Source organism: Mustela nivalis, assembly GCF_964662115.1.
Source record: "Mustela nivalis genome assembly, chromosome: 2".
Lineage (NCBI taxonomy): Eukaryota > Metazoa > Chordata > Mammalia > Carnivora > Mustelidae > Mustela > Mustela nivalis.
This window is the reverse complement of record NC_139021.1, coordinates 37,290,178-37,312,769: the sequence shown is the minus strand read 5'-3', so window position 1 is coordinate 37,312,769 and position 22,592 is coordinate 37,290,178. Positions and strand designations below refer to the sequence as shown.

Sequence of the window (22,592 nt, the reverse complement as noted above, 5' to 3'; positions counted from 1 at the left end):
GTATTTACTGGAACAGAATTTTATGTTCACTTTTTTTATTGGAAAAGTAAATGTTAGGAATGCTATCTTTTTATCTCTAAAATACTTTACAAATTAAATTAAGTTACGGGTTAGCATCTTTTAACAGAAAAAAGTTCCATGACCCTCAAATAGAGACATGCTGCTTTCTGCTATACTAAAATTTTTTAAAAAATTTTATTTATGCCATACTTTTTTTACTGTTAAATAATGCCCAGAAACAAAATTTTCCACAACTGTCCAAAAAAAGTAAGACAAAACTAACCTGGTTTTGATAGAAGTGTGCTTTTAAAATAGAAAATTAATATTCAACGGGAAAAAGCCACATACTTTTCATAGTTCCATCCTGTTCTTCTTCATCTTCACTGTTTATAACCATGGTCCCCAAGTCGGACTCTAACATCGTGCTGTTATGTTCGATCATGGTCTGGGCGCCTTCACTCATCGTGCTCGTGGCCTTCATCGTGCCCACACTCTCTGAGCTAGTCTTCACCATGGTGTGGGAGTCCAGCTCATCTTCATCCTGCAAGCAGAAATACTGTAATGAAGGAAGACTTTTCTAAGACAGCTAGACTTCTTCATTCTTAACAACATGACAAGCATACTATAGTTTTTTAATTGAAGTAGAGCTGACACACAATGTTACACTAGTTTTAAGTGTACAACATCGCAATCCAACATCTATGTTATGTTATGCTTACCATAAGTGTAGATACTTCTGTCACCACACAATATTATTACAATACCATTGGCTATTTTCTCTGTGCTACACCTTTCATCTCCATGACTTTTTTATTCCACAACTGAAAACCTGTAGTTCCCACTCCCTTTCACCTATTTTGCCCATCCCTGTCTTAATTTTATAGAAATATTTTATAATTTAATAATAAAAGCATTTTACTTTTAATAACAAAAAATACTATTATAACTACTAATTTTAATATAAAGACACACACACAGATGTTACTGTAAGAGTCAAAGTTATCCACAATAATCTAAAGTTTTAAATAATTAAAGCTCAAGCACAGAAATTGTTTGCTGAAATAGAAGGCTTCTAGTTGTTTTTTAAAATAAGGATTATAATCAAGAAATAGGCAGAAGTCATGAACAGACATTTCTACAAAGAGCACATCCAAATGGCCAACAGATACTTGAAAAAATGCTCAACATCTCATGGCATCAGGGAAATACAAATCCAAACCACAATGAGATACAACCTCACACCAGTCAGAATGACTAAAATTAACAAGTCAGGAAATGACAGATGTTGGTGAGGATGTGGAGAAAGAGGAACCCTCTTAACTGTTGGTGGGAATGCAAGCTGGTGTAGCCAACTCGGGAAAACAGAATGAAGGTGCCTCAAAAAGTAGAAAAAGGAGCTACCCTATGACCCAGCAATTGCACTGCTAGGAATTTACCCCAAAGATACAAATGTAGTGATCAGTAGGGGCACCTGTACCCCAATGTTTGAAGCACCAATGTCCACTAGTCAAATATGTCCAATAGTCAAACTATGAAAAGAGCCTAGATGTCCACTGACAGATGAATGGATAAGGAAGAAGTGGTATGTGTATATGTGTGTGTGCATATATATATCTATACAGATACATACATATGTTCTGTGGTATATATAAATAAATAAATGGTGGAAATCTACTCAGCCGTCAAAAATGAAATCTTGCCATGTGCAATGACACAGATGGCACTAAAGGGTATTATGCTAAGTGAAATAAGTCAATCAAAGAAAGACAATTACCATATGATCTCACGCATATGTGGAATTTAAGAAAACAAAACAGAGGATCGCAGGGGAAGGGAGGGAAAAACAAGATGAAGCCAGAGAGGAAAACAAACCATAAGAGACTCTTTTTTTTTTTTTTTTTTTTTTTTAAGAGACTCTTAATCATAGGAAACAAACTGAGGCTTGCTGGAAGGCAGGGGAATCACTGGGTGATGGACAGGAAGGAAGGTACATGACGCTCTGAACACTGGGTCTTATATAAGACTGATGAATCACTGACATTTACCTCTGAAACTAATAACACACTATACGTTATTTGAATTTAAATTAAAAAAAATAAAATAAGGATTAGGAAAAGTATATTATCAACAAATGCAGAACATATAATATGGTGACAAGACAAACACAAGAGAACACATTAAAGACGGAATATGTTGGCACTATTCTAACAGCCATAACATTTACATAACCTTATACAAATGCCATTGGCTTTTTTGGTTAAAATTATGATAAATATGTAACAAAAAATTCACCAAATTTCAATAATTTGTCAATGTATAGTTCTGTAGCATTAAGTACATTCACAGTATTAATGCAGTCATCACCAACATCCACCTCCAGAACTTGTTCATTATCCCAAACAGAAACTCTGTGCCCATTAAAAAATAACTCTTCATTCTTCCCTTCCCCCAATCTCTGGTAACCTCTTTTCTGCTTTCTGGTATGATGAATTTGTCTCTTGTAGGTACCTCACATTAGGAGAATCAAATAATATATGGGTCTTTGTGTCTGGCTTATTTCACTTAGCATAATGTCTTCAAAATTCATCCATGTTGTAGCATGTGTCAGAATTTCATTCCTTTTTAAAACTGAATAATATTCTATTACATATGTATATATACATATACATATATATACTGAATTATATCCCATTGCATACATATATATGCAATGGAATATATACATATGTGTGTGTGTAATGGAATATATATGTATATATGTGTGTATACACACATATTTACCACATCTGTTTACCTACTCATTTGATGATGAACACTAGGTTGTTTACACCTTTTAGTTGTGAATAATGCTGTTATGAACACTGGTATACAAGTTATCTATTTGAATGCCTATTCTCAAATTTTTGGGTCTATGCTAAGGAGTGTAATTCTGTACTACATGATAATTCTTTTTTTTAATTTAAGACCACCAAGGTGTTTCCACAGTTGCTACACCATTTTATGCTCCTACCAACAGTGCTCAGAGCTCCATTTTCTCCACTTCTTACTGACACTTATTCTTTTCTGTTTTGTTTTGTTTTGTTTTGTTTTGATAGCAGCCAACCTAGTGGATATGTGTTATCTTGCTGTGGCTTGATTTGCACACTCCTAACAAGCAGTGATGCTAAGCACCTTTTCATGTGCTTACTGACCATTCGTGTATCTTCTTTGGAGAAATGTCTATTCATGTCCGTTGCAAATATTTGTCCACATTTTCAGGTTGTCTTTTCACTCTCTTGATGATTCCTTTGATGCACAAAAGTTTTTAATTTTGATGAAGTTGAATTTATCTACTTTCTTTTGTTGCTTGTATATCTTAAGTTGCCTTTTATTGCTTTTGTTATCACATCTTAGCCATTAGTTCTTTAATGTGAATTCACAGAAGGATCAAATCAGTAATAGAAGTACGAACAAAAAATTGCTCTTTAGAATGTTCACCAAAGATAAACTGAAATAGGGCCATAAAAATAAACTAACAAATTCTGTTTGAGAGTCCAAACATTCCATTATTTGGAAAAACTTGATCCTGCAGTGAAATTCATTTACATCTATTCCACTTTAAATGGCTAATCTTATTTTCCCATTGTTCACATATCCTCCAATTTAGTCAGGCTGACCTTAACTGAATCTCCAGCTGCTATAAACACCACGTCATTAAGACCTCTTCTTTATGTCTTCTTCTCTACCCAGAATGCTCTTTCCTCTAACCATTTTAACTAAATGGGACAGTCTCCCATCAAGCATCTGTTACCTTCCTGGTTACTTCAGTCTTTATTAATTATTCCCTTTTCCAAACTTCTATAGAATTTATAATCCGCATCACACACTCCTGCATTTAAATTAAATGGGAGCGAACAAGCAAAACCTAATTCTGACAGAGGTCAAATATAAATACAGAGAACAGGAGCATCCCATTGTTCTCAGCTGTTTGATAGCCCTTCCTCTTCCTAAACCTGCACAATGAAGTCAGCAGGACCTCTCAGTCTTTTGTGCTTCTTTGATGAGTCTCTTTTAGGAGACTTCTTCACTCTTAAGCTTCGACTATCTAATATGTTGAAGACTCCCAAATCCTGAAATCTTCTTGACTTTACTTACCACTTAAAGGCTCAATGATGTTTAAAACTCGACATTGCCAAATCAGATATCATTCCATCCACCTCTTTAGTTTCTCCTGTCTGCCACAATCCCCAACAGCTACTTATTATAGACCAGAGAAATCTTGTTAGCTACCTGAGAGTAAAAATCCAACAGGTCCTCTGAGGTTTATTCTCTCTTTGATGTCCCACATTCAATCAGTGAGCAAGTTCTTCTTCAGAAATCTCTCTCCCAGCTCTACCTCTTCTTTTTCATTCCTACTGCTACTGAGTAAATTCCTGTTTACCTCATACTTGGGTGAATACAGGAAAAGCTCCCTGACTGAACAGTCTCTCCACCCTGACCTTCTAGCATCAGATAGATACGAGTTTCAAGACCTGGCTCAAATCACTTGAGACCTTTAGGCAGGCTATATATACTCTCTAGATTTTAATTTCTTTCACCGGTGTTATAATGATCAATGAGAAAAGACATGCAAAATGCCTACATGTTACCAGAAACAAAGTAGTTTCACACTTTCTTCAAAGTCCGTGTACCATACCAAGCTCTCTTGAGAGAAATGAAATCTTGCCATGTGCATATCATAATATCCTACTGAAATCTCTAATGGCCACAGTTCTTCCCTGCATTAAAAGCTAAACATTTCTGCCTAGATTTTAATGTCTTCTACATTACCTTGTGTTTTCTGGCTAATCTTATTTTCCCATTGTTCACATATCCTCCAATTTAGTCAGGCTGACCTTAACTGAATCTCCAGCTGCTATAAACCCATGTCACACCACGTCATTAAGACCTCTTCTTTATGTCTTCTTCTCTACCCAGAATGCTCTTTCCTCTAACCATTTTAACTAAATGGGACAGTCTCCCATCAAGCATCTGTTACCTTCCTGGTTACTTCAGTCTTTATTAATTATTCCCTTTTCCAAACTTCTATAGAATTTATAATCCGCATCACACACTCCTGCATTTAAATTTATGATCTCATACTGTGAATAACTGTTTTGTAAAATCTTTTATAAATACAAATTTCTTATAAATAAGAATGTCTTGGGTGCCTGGGTGGCTCAGTGAGTTAAGCTGCTGCCTTCGGCTCAGGTCATGATCTCAGGGTCCTGGGATCGAGTCCCGCATCGGGCTCTCTGCTCAGCCCGGAGCCTGCTTCCCTCTCTCTTCTCTCTCTGCCTACCTCTCTGTCTACTTGTGATCTCTCTCTGTCAAATAAATAAATAAAATCTTTAAAAAAAAATAAGAATGTCTTACAGAACCTCTGAATCTACTCAAGTTTTTCATTTGGTATTCTGTGTACAGTAAACATTCATTATATTTTTACTTTTTTACAGAACTATAAAATCATGAACCTGTAATATTTGACACCTCATTTTATATTTGAAAAAAATGAGGCTCATAGAAAGGGAGAGACTTCCCCAAGGACACATACCCATTTAAAAGCAGAACCAGAAGTACGGACCTAGTTCTTATATTTCTTAGTCCACTACTCCACTAAATGCATGTACCTTACTTACATTTAAATTCTGATCTTGAAAACTTGAGCTAGAGGTACAGGCTTACAATTTTAACAGCTTATATCACCATCTTCTATTCCCAAAGGGTCTTATACAAATTATTTGGTCCATCCTGGTGAAACCTGCCATCTTCTCTTATTTATACTATTCAAAACAGCTATTAAAAGTGTTAAAAAATATAAGCTATATATGTAAACTATATATATAGTTTTAAAATATAAACTATTAAAAACTATTTAAAAAACAGTATCTGCACAGTTTTCACGGTTTCCACTCTTGCCCACTTTAGTCTCCCAAACAATAGGCAGACTGATTCTTTCAAAAGATAAATCAATCACATCATGTTATTCTCCTACTCAAAACCCTGCATTTGGCTTCCTATCGCACTTAGAATAAAATCCAAAATCTCTCTCAGCCAAATGTGATCTGGCTCAGTAATATCTGCCAAACCTATCTCCTATCACATTCCTTCTCACTCACCAAGTCCCAGCAATGCTGGCCTCCTCGTGGCTGTTTCCTGAGCACTCTAAGCATGTTCCTCCTCAAGCCTTTAAACTGGCTGATCTCTCAACCTGGAATGCTCTTCCACAAGACAGCTTTATCCTCTTCTTATCTCAAGTCTCCACTTAAATGTCACCACCTTAGTGAGCCTTGTTCTGACCAAGTCTCCAACAATCTTCTATCATTCTGTATTCTTCATAGCCTATACCTGGCCTTCTCTACCACTAGAATGGTTTGATGGAGGCAGAGGCTTTCTTCACTGATCAATCTCCAATGCCTCAGACACCTGGCACGTTAACACGTACTTATTAAAAATTTATTTAATGATTGGATCCATTTATAGTTTTACTTACTAATTCATTCAATAAGCATTTATTGTAAATTTGTAATATATCAAGGAGCGGACAGGCCTTGCAGATACAAAGATAAATAAGAAACAGTTTTGTTCCACTTTGGTTTGTTAAGGAGTCTGGTGTCTAACAGAAACTGACTGACATATGAACAATAAATTCCTAGGCAATTTGTTAAGTACTATGAAAAAAGTACTGGCAAAGTACAATGGGAGAACCAAGAATAGAGCCTCAACTCTGCCTATAACAAATGAAGAAAGCCTCACAGAGGAAGCTGCCCTTAAAGTCTTAAAGGATACATACTATATAAGTCACACATATACATGAATTTGGGTGAGTGCTTTATCTGACAGCTTCTTTCTTTAAGAGAACTACACTTAGCCATCCCTACTCGGCTCAGCTACCCTGAGACAGAATTAGGTGCCCTATTCTGTACTGTCACATGCTTATGCCATTCATATGCTTACTACACAATACTGTCATTGTCTATAAACCTGACTTGTCCAAATCTCCCATTAAATTCCAAAATCTACAAGGACAATAACCAAATCTTAACTATTATATTCCTGGTATCCAGTACAAAGGCTGTTCTTAATACATAAGCTATTAAACTAATATTAAAGCCCTTATGATGAGGTAGTGCCAAAACACAAAACTAAGGACAATGTTACATTAGGTTCTAGAGTAGAATTTTATTTAAACTAATTTATTGTTTTAAAATACAGCATGGCTATTGGAGAAACTTTGAGAGGGACAATAATGCTATTAACTAGAGTTATTAGTTGATCATTTTTCTAATAATCATAAAAACAGTTATCAGTGAGTTAGAAGCACTATGCTAAGGACTTTTTGTAGGATATTCCCATTTAATCCTCTTATTAATCTTGTGAAATATTATTAACTCTAAGTGTGCAAATGATGAACCTGAAGTTCAAATGAGTTTAATAATTTGTCTAAGGTGATACAACAAATAAGTAGGGGAGTAAGAATTCTAACTAGGTCATTCTGATTCTAAAGCCCAAGATCTAATTTCCAATTTTATAAGGCCTTAAAATTATTTATAGCATTTCTCAAGTCTGGATGAATTTATATTACAGGTTAGCTGGAGCATGTTTCATTTTGCTAAGAGAAAAAAACTGACATACACATATATAAACTGATCTGTACTTGGTCCAAAAGTTAAAAAACAAACAAAAAAGCCAACCTGGAATTTACTCTTTCCAGTAGACACCACTGAAGAGGAAGGGAAAAAGTTGATTTTCTATTTTAAAAAAGCTGAACAGAATAGAACTGAATAGAAAACATTTCTATTAAAAAATTGACTGCTAGTTTAGTATTTTATCATGGTTGCAACCAGTTTAATTCCCAAAACACTAAACTATTTTTATATGCGTGAGTCATTTGTCTCTTATCCTTGTAAGATTCAGTGCTGTGACAATTAAACTTAACAAGAAACATTCCATTTGGTTGGTGTGAAATAATACTTTTAGTCTTCCTATATGCCATATTAGAGCTGAATCTACAAGGGGATAATGAAGGTTGGACCTCCGGATTCATACAATTGGCTCAGGCAATCTATAAAATTATAAAAACATTGAACCAAGTTTGGAAGGGACTGCTTTTACAGCATATTAATTTCACTTACATAGTCACTTTGTTAAAGGAGGCTAATCTAATTTACAAATTGGCAGTAAAAAAATAGCAATGCAAAAAACAGAGAACTCAACTCACTCATGAAAGGTGGCACCCAAACAGTAATTAATAAAGTACAAATTGAATAAGAACTAGTTTATATGACATTTGAAGACTTGAACACTAATAACTTGGTGATGGTGGTAAAAACTTTTCAGCAACACTTCTTACTTAAAAAAAATCATGAACTCTGAAATTGTTCTTGGTATTTCAGATTATTACTAAAATTTCATTTGGTACTTCTAGCATTTTTACAATAAAACAGTTATTTAATGTTTTTCCAGAGTTATATTTCATTTATAGATACTCCATTATTCCTCACAAAAGAAAAGCAGAAGAAAAACATGTTGATACTTTATAGAAAAAGGTCTGCGGAACAGATGCTTCTCCACTGTAGAAAGGAGCCAATTCCAGTAAGGAATACAATAGCATTTCAATCAGTGGTCATCATGTGCCAGGAATGCAAAACAGAGTACTGATGATAATCCAGGTTATGAATCATAAAATCCACATGGAATACAAATATTTGAAAACATTATTAGGAAATCCTACTCCATTGCTAAGACAGATTTATGCTATAACAGTCTGAGAAATAACCAGACTTTGCATTAGCTAACTTCACACATTTATTACTTTAAAGGATTTTCTAAACATTCAGCTATTCTTTGATTTTAAAGATATTTACACAAATCCTTTAGAAAGCTTTTGCTATATGTAACAATGAGATAGACCATTTCTTAAATATTAAATATTTCTTAAATAGGTGTCATTCTAATGGGAAATATTCTAATTATTTCTCATCTTGAAATATTAAATACGTCTGTATTACTAGTACAATATACAACAGCACGTTAACAGCATACAGCAGTGATCTTAATGGTGTTGATTCAACTAGACAATGCCACTGAATATGTATTCTGTTACAACATAAAAAATTTGTTTTTATTTATTTATTTTTTCATAACTATTTTGTAAGGAAAAAATGAATATGTAAAATATATAAGTGAACCAATTATACAAAAAGTTGCAATACTATAGAGGTCTGGATATCTTTCAAACCTGTTACAGGTGCTAATCAGGGATGACAATGAAACAGCAAACAATGTAACAAACGTTAGTCTAAATGCATAAGTGAGCTTTCAAGATATTAAAGGGAATCCACACGGGCCCCCCAAAGAGCTGGAAAACAGTGAGAATAAGCTAAATCAGAACTTAAGGGCTGCTTTAGGGGTATAAGATGATGGGGGTGGGGTGGTGATGGGGATTTTAATGGATAAAGGGGGACAAGAGACAAGTCCTTGAGTTCTCTCCAAAGTGGAACTGAAACCCCTGCATAAAGTTGGGGATCTTGAAGGTCTACGTCCTCAGTGAAAGGGTGAGCAAGAAAAAAAATGTACTCACATGCAAAGAAGGTAAGACATGCAAACTTGTCTCTGTCACTTGGGCTTCAGGTAAAGACGGGAAGTGGGGGTTGCTTCTTTTTAGAAGCTTAAGACACAGTTTCAGTCCTTTCTGACATGACTTACAAGGTCTGGGGAACCCCATGCTGAGAAATTAGCCTATTGCAGTCCTACTATGGAAGTACCTGGGGTGCCTGATAGAAACAAATAAAAATCCACCCTATGTAGGGACTCAAACACAATCTTCAACCCAGAACTCACGTATCATTCTCAGAAATAAAACTGAGCTAGAGCTGAGCTCACAATTCAAAAGATAAACAATGAATAAATAGACAAGCTACAGAGAATGGGTATGAACAGCAAACAAGAGAATGAAGACTCCCTCCTTAAAATTAACTTAGTCACCTTAGAAAGCTGCATCTTTCTAAGACAAAAATTTCTAGGATAAAGATTAGTAGTATACAGTGGCATTCTAGACTGGAAAAAAACAAACAAACAAACAAACAAAAAAAAACAGCAAACAAAAAAACCTAAGCACAAACATAGAAATATTCTGGCTAGAAGGGAAAGTATTAAGTCAGTTTGGCTGCATTAAAAAATGATCTACAGTTTACAGGGTGCTCTAAACACTAAGAACCTGCTTAAGTTGCTTGCAGAGAAGTTGACAAGAACCTTGGAAACTAAAGGATGACTTGGAGAAGAATGGAGAAAGAGCTTGGAATCAGAAGGTTATTACTGAAATCCAGATTCGACTGAAAAGGTCTATAGAAACAAACCACAAGTCAAATCTGAAAGAAATCATGAAAGAAGATCAATATATTAAGGAATCTTTCTGGACAGTCAAATATCAAAATAATTCCAATACTCTGAACATAAAGAGATGAAACTGACTCTAAAGAGAAAAGTGTGATAGGTTCTAATCTGAATAGATGAAAACAGCCAAGAAAACAAATAATGCCAGCTATTCGTAACTAAAACACGACTTAAGAGAATTTGCTACTTCATCACATGACTAAAGTATTGAAATCTTACAATCAATTTGTAATAAAGGGTCAAATAAGAAATCAACAAGGCATGTATGGTGTGAGTTCAGGGGAATGGACATAAAATTGGGAGAAAACTGTGGCAGGAATCTTTCACATCTCCCTGGGCATAACTAAATTTGGGGCCGTTATGCTAACATGCTAACCTATATCAATAAATAAATTTGAGTTATTACTTGAATTAATAAAAGCAAAAATCAAAGGGTACCACTGTCCATATGCTTGTATGACTCACAGCAAGGAAAAGCTTGATGTACGAATGCACTAAAAATAGCTCTCTGCTACAGCAAGGTCAAAGTACTGATGGGAACCACACAGCATTAACTTCAAATTCAACAGAGGGGAGAGCTTATCCCACCACCTCTTTATCAATTATCCCTGCAGCATCTATTGTTTCTGTTACCAATGAAATGGCCCACAGCAGAATCAACTGGTTAGCTCTGGTCTCATTAGGACCACATTCAACCCAGCAGAGCTAAGAACTACTGAGAAGACATCAAAAATACCTCCTTCAAATAGCTGCCCTTAAGCACTGCTCCAGTGTCTGCCAGGCTGAAAAAAAAAGTAATAAATTGGTATTTACCAATTAATAGCTACTAAGATTTACAGTATCTGAAAATCTGTACAAAGAATGAACTTTCTTCCACTGCTGTAAGTAGGTGGTCCTTCTATTTCACGGAGAGAGCAGCGTTAAGAGCTTATACAGCTGCTGTCTTTGACATACCTGTCTTTAACAAACAGAAACTTCTGCCTTCATGGATCCTAACTTTCTGCATGTTCACAGGCATGTTTTAAAGTTACATCAAAGCATTCAAGATCTCCAAAAGTCATAAAAGACTTGTTCATCAGTACAAGCCTAAATGGTGAGAAGGCGTGTGGGCAGGACTTCAGAGGCTCCATGAAGCAAGACTGCACAAGTTCTTGGCATTATATTAAAAGTTTCCAAACAAAAGATTATCTTACATCCCCTGTGCACAATAGTGACATACAATAGAGTAAATTAAAAAGTAAAAGCAACCTTAACCATGATTTTTCTTTTTTCTCCTCCAGCCAAAAGCATGTCAAAAGATTGACAAAATATGAAGATTATAAAAGCAAATATTTTAAAATAAAAAAACACCTTTAAAAATTGTTGTCACAAGCAGTTTATAAAAAATCCACAAGAGGGCACCAAAGACAAAACACTGGAACAAATTCCATTAATTGGAGATTTACACAGATAATACAGGTTCATAAAACACGTTATTTACTAAAATACTATCAATACTTTTCTGGCTAATTATTTTAAGCTGATATATTTCAAAATATCATAACCACAGCCATGTTGTAAGTTATATTTTTAAATAAACAGTATTTCTTACAGGACAAGTTGCCTACATTCAGTAATCTCCCCAATAACTTCCATATACTAGCAGAAGGCCAACGAACAGTTGTTGATTCCACAAAACTGACAGAAACATACAACAGGAAATATCAAATATTCATATTTATCACTGCATTCTATATTGATTTATATTAAAATATTTATGATTGAATACCTTATGTTTGTAGAATAAATATAGTGGCTACTCTGTCTTTGAAAAGAAGTTTTTCCTCATCCTTTCTTTACTTTTTTCTGTTCCATTATGATACTGTTTAATAGCAAATAAAAACTTAAATACAGAAGAAATATCACTGTATAAGCTTAGAAATGATAAGATATTATGAAATTTTTTTTTGTTTTTTTTTTCCCCAGCTTCTAGAGGTTTCCCCACACTCCTTGGCTCACAGCTACCTTCCTCCATCTCCAAAGCTAGCAATAGCAAACTGACTCCTCCTCTTATCACTCTGATGTTGTTTATGTAGTTCTTCCTCCATCTCTGACCCTGACTCTTCTGTCTCCCTCCTCACCTTGTTTTTTTTTTAAGATTTTATTTATTTATTTGACAGACAGAGATCACAAGTAGGCAGAGAGGCAGGCAGAGAGAGAGAGGAAAGCAAGGCTCCCTGCTGAGCAGAGAGCCCAATGCGGGGCTTGATCCCAGGACCCTGGGACCATGACCTGAGCTGAAGGCAGAGGCTTTAACCCACTGAGCCACTTATGAAATAGTTTTGAGAAATCACCCTCTGAAGCATTAAATCAGAAAACTACCTGAAGCACACTAACATAAGATTAATTTTAATGTGTAATTTACATTAATGATACAAATTAAACTCTGGAGCAGAGTGTCAGGGAAGCCAACAAACCCCCAAGAAATTTTCCTCTACACCCCCAACCAAGTATTTATCACATCTGGTTTAAGAACTGCTGAAGGGGGTGCCTAGGTGGCTCAGTGGGTTAAGCCTCTGCCTTTGGCTCAGGTCATGATCTCAGGGTCCTGGGACCGAGGCCCACATTGAGCTCTCTGCTCAGCGGGGAGCCTGCTTCCCCCACTCTCTCTGCCTGCCTCTCTGCCCTCTGCCTACTTGTGATCTCTCTCTGTCAAATAAATAAATAAAATCTTAAAAAAAAAAAAAAAAGAACTGCTGAAGGAAAATATTCATTACCGTTATGTACCTTCTTCATTTTAAATGTGAATACATCCTGTGCTGGTGATAATCACGTGGCACTATGCCACATAATAAGGAGTAAAAGTCTGGTAGGAGCCATTATAAAGGTTTTATTACAAAGAAAAGTAGACATTATATATATAGCTGTTGATTCAAAAATTAAATATATAATAATACTGTGTGCAGGCAGTGTGCTAAAATAAAATAGTCTTTGTCCTTGAGAAATGTGCAGTTTAGTGAAAAGAAGCAGAAAGCAGACAAGTCAGGTAAATATTCTCATAGAAGTAAACAGAGGATACCATATAGGGACCACAATAGAGCACTTGCTCATCTGAAGCTTAGAGAAGCATCTTGAAAGGTTCCCCCTTCCCAGAGGAATCAATGTCCAACATGACTCCTGAAGGATAAAGAGTTTGTCAGATAAATGAGGGTGAAGTAAGAAGTCTAGAAAGAAGCAGCAACTTAAAATTTCCTTTAAACACTTCTTGAGCAATCCTATTTTTGCTTCTGGTTTCACTACCAACTACAAAAAGCCTGCTGACTCCTAATTGCCCGTACTCTCCCTTAGTGGTCAAGCCTCTATATCCAACAGTCTGCTCCCCCAAATGATTTGGATGAGCCAGGGGCACCTCGAATTAAAAAAGTGCTAAAGCGACCCCATGTTACCCAGAAAGTGGCCTTGGAGAGAGGGCTGCTGGCGGAATATTTCACCACAGTATAAGGGGTAGAGAGAAAATGTGGTTAAGTGAAGAAACAAAGACTCTGACTATTCTATCAGAAAGTTTGTTCATTAATAATTTGTTGATTCGCCCCCCCCCCTTTTTAAAGGTCAAAATATAGCTACATGTTTAGGTTGAAGAAGAAGGGCCTAGAAAAAAGAGATAATGTGATTGACAGAAAAGGAAAGGCGAGTAGAGAAGACACCTTTCAAGAAAGGTAGAAAGAAAATCAGGCGGCAATAAAACAACAATTTCTGTCCATTACACATCTCTCTATCACAGTGCTTGGCATAGCACACTGTGATCAGTCATCAGCTCCCTTGGAGTCTCACCATCAGACTGCAATCTTCCTGTAGACAAATTATCATGTCTTAGTTCACTTCTAGATGAGTTTTTATGAAGGAAAAAAAGATATATCTTCTGAAAGAGGGAGAAAGAGAAACCTAGTGAGGATACAAAACGTCTAAGTTAGAAGAATACTGAAGTCTAGTTAGTGCAGTAAGACAAAAAAAAAAGATACAAAAGTCATAAAAATTGGAGAGAAAGAAATAAAACTACTTTTATTTCTAGATGACATGACTATGCAGAAAATTTCAAAAAATCTACAAAAAGCTCCTGGAACTAATAAGCAAGTACAACAAGGTCACAGGATGCAAGGACAAAATACAAAATTATCTGCTTCCTATATATTCCAGCAATAAAAAAATTGGAATTTGGAATTTTAAAAAAATTTTATCTTAAATGCCAACTCAAAATCCTTAGTTTTCTGAATGAAGCAACTTGGAATTTAGGCCAACTGATGGAGTCTGTAGTGTCATAATTTTGTTAAGGTAGTTTGTATCTTGCTGTATTCAAATGGAACAATGGTAGACTTTGGGTATTCAGTGGAGCTAAAGAGAGTTGGTTTCTTTCCTGCTTGTTTTTTAAAAAATTTTTTGCAATTTATTTAAACTGAAAAAAAAAAAAAAGTTCATCCATTTCCCTCACTCCCTCATCACCCACCCCTGCCTCTTGTAGCAATTCATCTGTCCTCTGTATCTATGAACTTGATCTTTCTGGAAGATTCCACATATAAGAGCGATCACATGGTGTTTGTCTTTCTCTGACATTTTGCTTAGCATAAGGTCCATCCATGCTGTCACAAATGGCACGATTTCATGAGTAATAATAATCCATTGTATATATAATAACACTATTTATTTATCCATTCAACGATTGATGGACACTTAGGTTACTTCCATATCTTGACTATTATAAGAGCTGTAATGAGTATGGGAGAATGCACATTATCTTCTTGAACTACTGTTTTGTTTTCTTTGGGTAAATACAATTGCTGGATCGTATGATAGTTCTATTTTTAATTCTTTGAGAAATAGCCATGCTGTTTTCTACAGTGGTTACACCAATTTAAATTCCCACTAACAGTGCACAAGTGTTCCCCTTCCTCCACATCTTCGTTAGCACTTGTTATTCCTTGTCTTGATAACAGCCATCCTAGCAGTTGTGAGGTGATATACTGTGGTTTTGATTTGCATTCCACTATCTGTTGGGAGATTCTTGATACTGATTCAATTTCTTTGCTGATTATGGGTCTTTCAAATTTTCTTTTTCTTTCCGTTTCAGTTTTGGTGGTTTATAGTTCTAGGAATTTGTCCATTTCTTCCAAATTGCCCAATTTGTTGGCATATCATTGCTCATAATAGTCTGTTATAATTGTGTGCATTTCTGCTGTGTTGGTTGTGATCTTTCCTCTTTGTGATTATATTTATTTGGGTCCTTTTTCTTTTCTTTTTGATAAGTCTGGATAGGGCAATTTTGTTAATTCTTTCAAAGAACCAGAGCCTAGTTTCATTGGTTTTTTATTTGTGTATCATTTATTTCTGCCCTAATCTTAATTATTTCCCTTCTCTGGTTTTAGGGTTTATTTGCTGTCCTTTTCCCAGCTCCTTTAGGTTTAAGTTTGGAATGTATATTTGAGACTTTTTTTGCTTCTTAGGGAAGGCCTGTATTGCTATATACTTCCCTCTTAGGACCACCTTTGCTGTGTCCCAAAGGTTTTGGATGGTTATGTTTTCAATTTCATTTGTTTCCATGTATTTTTTTATTTCTTCTTTAATTTCCTGGTGGAGCCATTCATTCTCTTTCTAGGATGTTCTTTAACCTTCATGTACTTGTGGTCTATCCAATTTTTTTCTTTTTCTTGACTTCAAGTTTCATAGTGTTGTGGTCTGAAAATATGCATGGTATGACCTCAATCTTTTTATACTGGTGGGGGCCGGATTGGTGACCCAGTATGTGGTCTATTCTGCAGAATGTTCCATGTGCACTCATAAAGAATGTATATTCTGCTGTTTTAGGGTGAAATACTCTGAATATGTCTGTTAAACCCATCTGGTCCAGTGTGTCATTCAGAGTTCTTGTTTTCTTATTGATCTTCTACTTAGATCATCTGTCGATTGTTGTGAGTGGGGTGTTAAAGTTCCCTACTATTATTGCTTTGTTATCAATGAGTTTAAGGTTGTCATTAATTGACTGATAAATTTGGTTGCTCCCACTCTGGGGGCTTAAAAATTTATAACTGTTATATCTTGTTGGATAGACCTCTTTCTTCTTTATCTCTTATTATAGTCTTTAAACTAGGTTTAAAACCTAGTTTGTCTGAAATCAGTATTCTAGCTTTCTTTTGATGTCGATTAGCATGAAAAACAACCCCTCACTTTCAATCTGGAGGTGTCTTTGGATCTAAAATAAGTCTCTTGTAAGCAATAAATAGAAAAGAAAAAAAGAACAAAAGAAAGACTGGTTCTATTTCCACCAGAACTGAAGCTGACCCTTTGGAGCACTCTATGATCAGCAGACGTGGCACACAGGGGAACAAGGTGGGGGGCAGGACGCCAGTCTTGTTCTTCTGAGGGAGAGGCCCATGGACTGGGTCATAGTCAGACCTGCTCTCGCAAAGATGCTAGGCCTGGGGGAGGGGGAGCACATGACTCCAGCCTCCACTAGTGCTGTTTCCACTCTGAAGTCTAACTATGCTGCGGGGAGGGTGGACCCACCTTCTGGTGTCTGGGAAGAGTAACTCATGGCCACCATTATTTAGGAGGCCCTCACAGAAAAGTGAACAATCTCTCTCCTGTGTCCCAGGCTTTTGTCAGATCACTGCCCTCAACCTGTCGGTGGCATGTGGCACCACAGTTCTATTTTATTTCTGCCTGGGGCCTGGGATTCAAAACTCTAAATCTTAAAGGGCCCGCCAAAGTGCAGACCCATTCCCCTCCCCAGAAAAGAACCCCCCGGCATACCGGGCACCATTCTGTCCCAGAAAAGCAGTTGCATGGTGTGCATGGTGGTGGAAGTCTTGCAACACACAGTGAAAAGCTGTGACCAGGTTTCTGCTCTCTGTGTGCGCCTCTGTCCCCTACTGCTGAACAGCTGCTCCATGGCTCCTGGAGGGCCCTTTGTTCTTGGAGAGGCAAAATACCCTCTTCCAAATGTACTCCAAGAAGGGGAGCAATCTCTCTCAGTACAACCCAGGGGATCCCCTCACTGCAGCATATTGTGTAAACCATACATGCAACTCTCCTGCTCTCTCCCTTTCTCCCTGACTTCACTCCATGAAAAGTGCCCTCATAACACCTTGGCTTTTCTCTCCCTCCATTCATAGCTTTGAATCTGTCATATTCTCTTGCTCCAATTTTGTAGACTGTTTTCTTAATCCTCAGATGGAATTCCTAGTTGTTCAAAATGATTTGATGTTGATCTAGCTGTGTTCAAGGGACAAAGCAAGCCAACAGGTCCCCCTACTACTCCACCATCTTTTTTTTTTTTTTAAGACTTTATTTACTTGAGAGAGAGAATGAGAGAGAGAAAGCATGAGATGGGGGAGGGTCAGAGGGAGAAGCAGACTCCCCCATGAATGGGGAGCCCGATGCGGGACTTGATCCTGGAACTCCAGGATCATGAGCTGAGCTGACAGTCTTGTTTAACCAACTGAGCCACCCAGGCACCCACTACTCTACCATCTTAACTCCTCCTGCATTCTCCTACTGATTAATGATCTTTCATGTACCTGTTGGCCAAAAGAAGACCTGTATGTCTTCTTTTAAATAAAGTCTATTCAGATCTTCTGCCCATTTTTTAATTGGATGGTTTGGTTTTTGCTATTAAATAGTGTAAGTTCTCTCTATATTTTGGTTATTTGCCATTTATCAAATATATGATTTAAAAATATTTTCTCCCATTCAGTAGGCTGTCCTTTTATTTTGTTGATGGTCTCCTTTCCTGTGCATAAGCTTTTTAGCTCAATATAATCCCGTTCATTTATTTTTGCTTTGTTGCCTTTGCTTTTGGTATCAGATTCCAAAAAGCATTGCCAAAACCATTGTCAAGGAGCTGTCTATCTCTTCTAGGAGTTTTATGGTTTCACATCTTACGTTCAAGCTTTGAATCCATTTTGAGTTAGTTTTTGTGTAAAATGTAAGATAATGATCCTGTTCCATTATTATTATTATTATTATTTAAGTAGGCTCCACACTGGGCATGAAGCCCAACACAGGGCTTGAACACACAACCCTGAGATCAAGACCCAAGATGAGACCAAGAGTCAGATGGTCAACTGATGCAACCAGATGTCCCTTCCTATTTCATTCTTTGGTATGTAGCAGTCCAGTTTTCCCAACACCATTTATTGAAGAAACTGTCCTTTCTAGATTGTATATTCTTAACTCCTTTGCTGTAAATTAATTGACCATTTAAGGATGGGCTTATTTCTGGAATCCCTACTCTGTTCCATTGATCTATGCGTCTGTTTTTATGCTAATACGATATGGTTTTGATCACTATAGCTTTGTAATATAGTTTGAAATCAATGAGTCTGGTGCCTCTGGCTTTGTTCTTTCTCAAGATTATTTTGGCTATTCAGGGTCTTTTGTAGTACTATAGAAATTTTAGGCTTTTTAAAAAAATTTCTATGAAAAATGCCATTGGAATTTTTATAGGGATCTCACTGAAACTGTAGATTACTTTGGGTAGTATGGACATTTTATAATAAAGATTCTTCCTATCCCTAAGAATGGAATATCTTTCCATTTATTTTTGTCTTCTTCAATTTCTTTCATTAATGTCTTACAGTTTTCAATATCCAGGTCTTTCACCTCCTTGGTTATATTTATTCATAGATGTTTTATTCCATGATGCAATTATAAATGGAATTGTTTTATTAATTTCTCTTTCTCATAGTTCATTATTAGTGTAAAGAAATGCAACAGATTTTTGTATACTAATACTGAATCCTGTGAATTTATTGAATTTATTTATTAGTTCTAATAGTTTTTTTAACAGAATCGTCAGGGTTTTCTTTATATAATATCATGTCATCTACAAACAGTGATAGTTTTACTTCTTCCTTTCCAATATGGATGCCTTTTATTTCTTTTTCTTGCCTAAATGTCTGCTTAGGACTGCCAATACTGTGTTGAATAGAAGTGGTGACAGTGAATCTTTGTCTTATTTCTGATCTTAGAGGAAAAGCTTCCAGTTTTTTGCAGTTAAGTATGATGTTAATTGTGGTTCTATCATATATTATTTTATTTTTTATATTTTATTTTTATTATGTTGAGGTACATTCCCTCTATACCTGCTTTGTTGAGAGTTTTTATCATAAATGGATGTTGAACTGTGTCAAAAGCTTTTTCTGCATCTGTTGAGATGGTCATATGATTTTTAGAGGGGGGAGGAGTAGACAGAGAGGGAAAGAGAACCTTGCTAAGTGAGGTTCCATGCCTAGCATTTCAGTCTGACAAGGGGCTTGATCCCATAACCCTGAGATCATGATCTGAACAAAAATCAAGAATTGGACACTTAACCAACTAAGCCACCCACGTACCCTGAGATGATCATGATTTTATCCTTCATTTATTAATGTGGTGTATCACATAGACTGATTGGTGGGTATTGGGCCACAAATGTATAAAACCAGAAATTACTTACAAAAAGAAAACTAGAAAATTTACAAGCATGTGGAGATTAAACAACATGCTACTGAATAACCATGGGTCAACAAAGAAATCAAGAGAGAAATTTAAAAAATACCTAAGACAAACAAAAATGGAAAAATAACATACCCAAATTTATGGGATACAGCAAAAGCAATTCTGAGAGGGAAGTTCATAGGAATAAATATCTACCTCAAGAAACAAGAGAAGGCTCAAATAAAGAACCTAACTTTACACCTCAAGGAACTAGAAAAAGAGCAAAAGAAGCCTAAAGGTAGTAGAAGGGAATAACAAAGATTGGAGCAGAAATAAATGAAACGGAGACTAAAAAGACAATAGGAAAATTCAATGAAATTAAGAGCTGGTTCTTCGAAAAGATAAACAAAATTGACAACACTGTAGTTAGACTCCCTAAGAAAAAGTGAAAGGACTCAAAGCAGAAATGAAAGGAGATGTTACAACTAGTAACACAGACATACAAAGGGTCATAAGAAACTACTATGAACAATTATACAACAAACTGAACAACCTAGGAAGTGGATAAATTCCTAGAAACATACATCCTGCCAAATGTGTATCATGATGAAACAGAAAAATAAAAAATAGAAAATCTAAAGAGATCCATTACTGGAAAGGAGATTGAGTCAATAATCAAAAACAAACAAACAAAATTCCAGGAACAGAGAGCTTCCCTGGTAAATTCTACAAAACATTCAAAGAATTAATACCAATCTTTCTCAAACTCTCCTAAAAAACAGAAGAGGGGGAACTCTTCCAAACACATTCTACAAGGCCAGCATTACCTTGATACCAAAACCAAACAAGGATGCCACAAAAAAAGAAAATGATAGGCTACTATCCCTGATGAACACAGATATAAAAATCATCAACTAAATATTAGCACACTGAATTCAATACTATATTAGAAGGATCATATGCTGTAATCAAGTGGGAATTTTTCCAGGGATACAAAACCAAACATTTTTAATAGAAAAAACAACAACAACACCAAAACCTATCCTAAACCCCTGAGATCTAACAAAATATGTATAGAATCTGTACGTAATGATGAAAGAAATCAAAGTTCTAAATAAGTTGAGAGACACTCCATGTTTGTGGATTAAAAGACTCAATACTGCTAAGATGTCATTTCTTCTTTGGTGTATAAAGTCTATTAAATCCCAATACAAATTTAGCACGCTAATTTGTAAATGTTGACAAAACGATTCTAAGGTTTATATGGAAAGGCAAAGACCTAAAACAGCCAACACAGTACTAAGGAAGAAAAATAAAGTTGGGAGACTCACAATATCCAATTTTAAGACTTCTATAAAACTACTATAATCAAGAAAGTGTAATTTTGTCAAAAAATTGACACATATATCACTGATGAATCAATGGAACAGAATAGAGCCCTGAAACAAACCCATAAAAACACAGTCTACTGATCTGTGAAAAGACACAAAAGGCAACTCAATGCAGAAAAGATAATCATTTACACAAAGGGTACTGGAACAACTGGACAACCACAGGCCAAAAAAAGGACCAAGACACAGACTTCATGGCTTTCACAAAAATTAACTCGAAATGGATCACAGACCCTTGACATTACATGCAAACCCAGAAAACTTATGGGAGAAAACATATGAGAAAATCTATGTGACCTGGAATTTAGCGGTGGGTTTATAGATAAAACACTAAAAGCAAGATCCATGAGAAAAAAACTGATGGGGGATATTAACTAAAAACTTCTCTGTGAAAGACACTGTTAAGAGAATAAAAAGAAAAGCCATAGGCTGGGAGAAAATACTTGCAAAACACATATATTATACAAGACGTGTCCAAAATATTCAAAGAACTCTTAAAAATCAACAGGAAGAACAAAAAACACAAAACAAATGTTAAAACAGGAGAAATTACTGGACACTTTATCAAAGAAGCTATATAATTGACAAATCAGCATATAAAAATGCCAAACATCTCTATAATGAGGAATTGCAAATTAACACTGGGATAGCATTAAACACTTATTAGAATGGCTAAAGTACAAAAACACTAACTCCTATGAATTGCTGGTGAACATGCTAGGCAACATGAACTCTCATTCATTGTTGGTGAGAATACAATGGACAGTTTGGCAAGTTCTAGAAAATTAAACATACCATAAAATTCAGCAATTATGGTCCTAGGTATTTACCCAACTAATCTGAAAACTTACATCCACATAAAAGTCAGCATGTAAATGTATACAGTAGCTTTATTCATAGCCTAAAACTGGAAGTAATCAAGATATCCTTCAGTAGGTGAATGGTTAACCAACTGTGGTACATCCACACAATAAAATACTATTCCGTGAAAACATGAGCTAACAAAAAGACATGGATGAATTGTAAATGCATTTGGTTAAGTGAAAGAAACCAGTTTGAAAAGGTTACATGTCATTATGGAAAATGCAAAACTACAGAGAGTTTACAGATGAGTGATTACAAAGGGTTCAGGGTTAGAGGAAGAGTTGAACAGGTGAAGCACGGGGATTTTTTAGGGTGGTGGAACTACTCTGTATGACACTAAAATAGTAGATATGTACCACCACACATTTGTCAAAACCTATAGAAATTTACATGGTAAAGACTGAACTTTATTAAAGCACACGAATTTTTAAAAATCACTTAAGAGGTCAGGAGATCCCAGAATGGGATGCAGAGTCT

At 35.8% G+C, this 22,592-nt stretch overlaps 1 protein-coding gene across 2 annotated transcripts in view; it reads right to left on the bottom strand.

The window, feature by feature from the left end:
• The window catches only part of STK3 (serine/threonine kinase 3), a 231,922-nt gene that overhangs the window by 79,436 nt on the left and 129,894 nt on the right, over window positions 1-22,592 (bottom strand). For both annotated transcript variants that reach the window (XM_082722790.1, XM_082722789.1), the window contains one exon: window positions 349-541. In XM_082722790.1, the coding sequence (XP_082578916.1) occupies window positions 349-541 (193 nt within the window). The remainder of the gene's footprint in view (window positions 1-348; window positions 542-22,592) is intronic.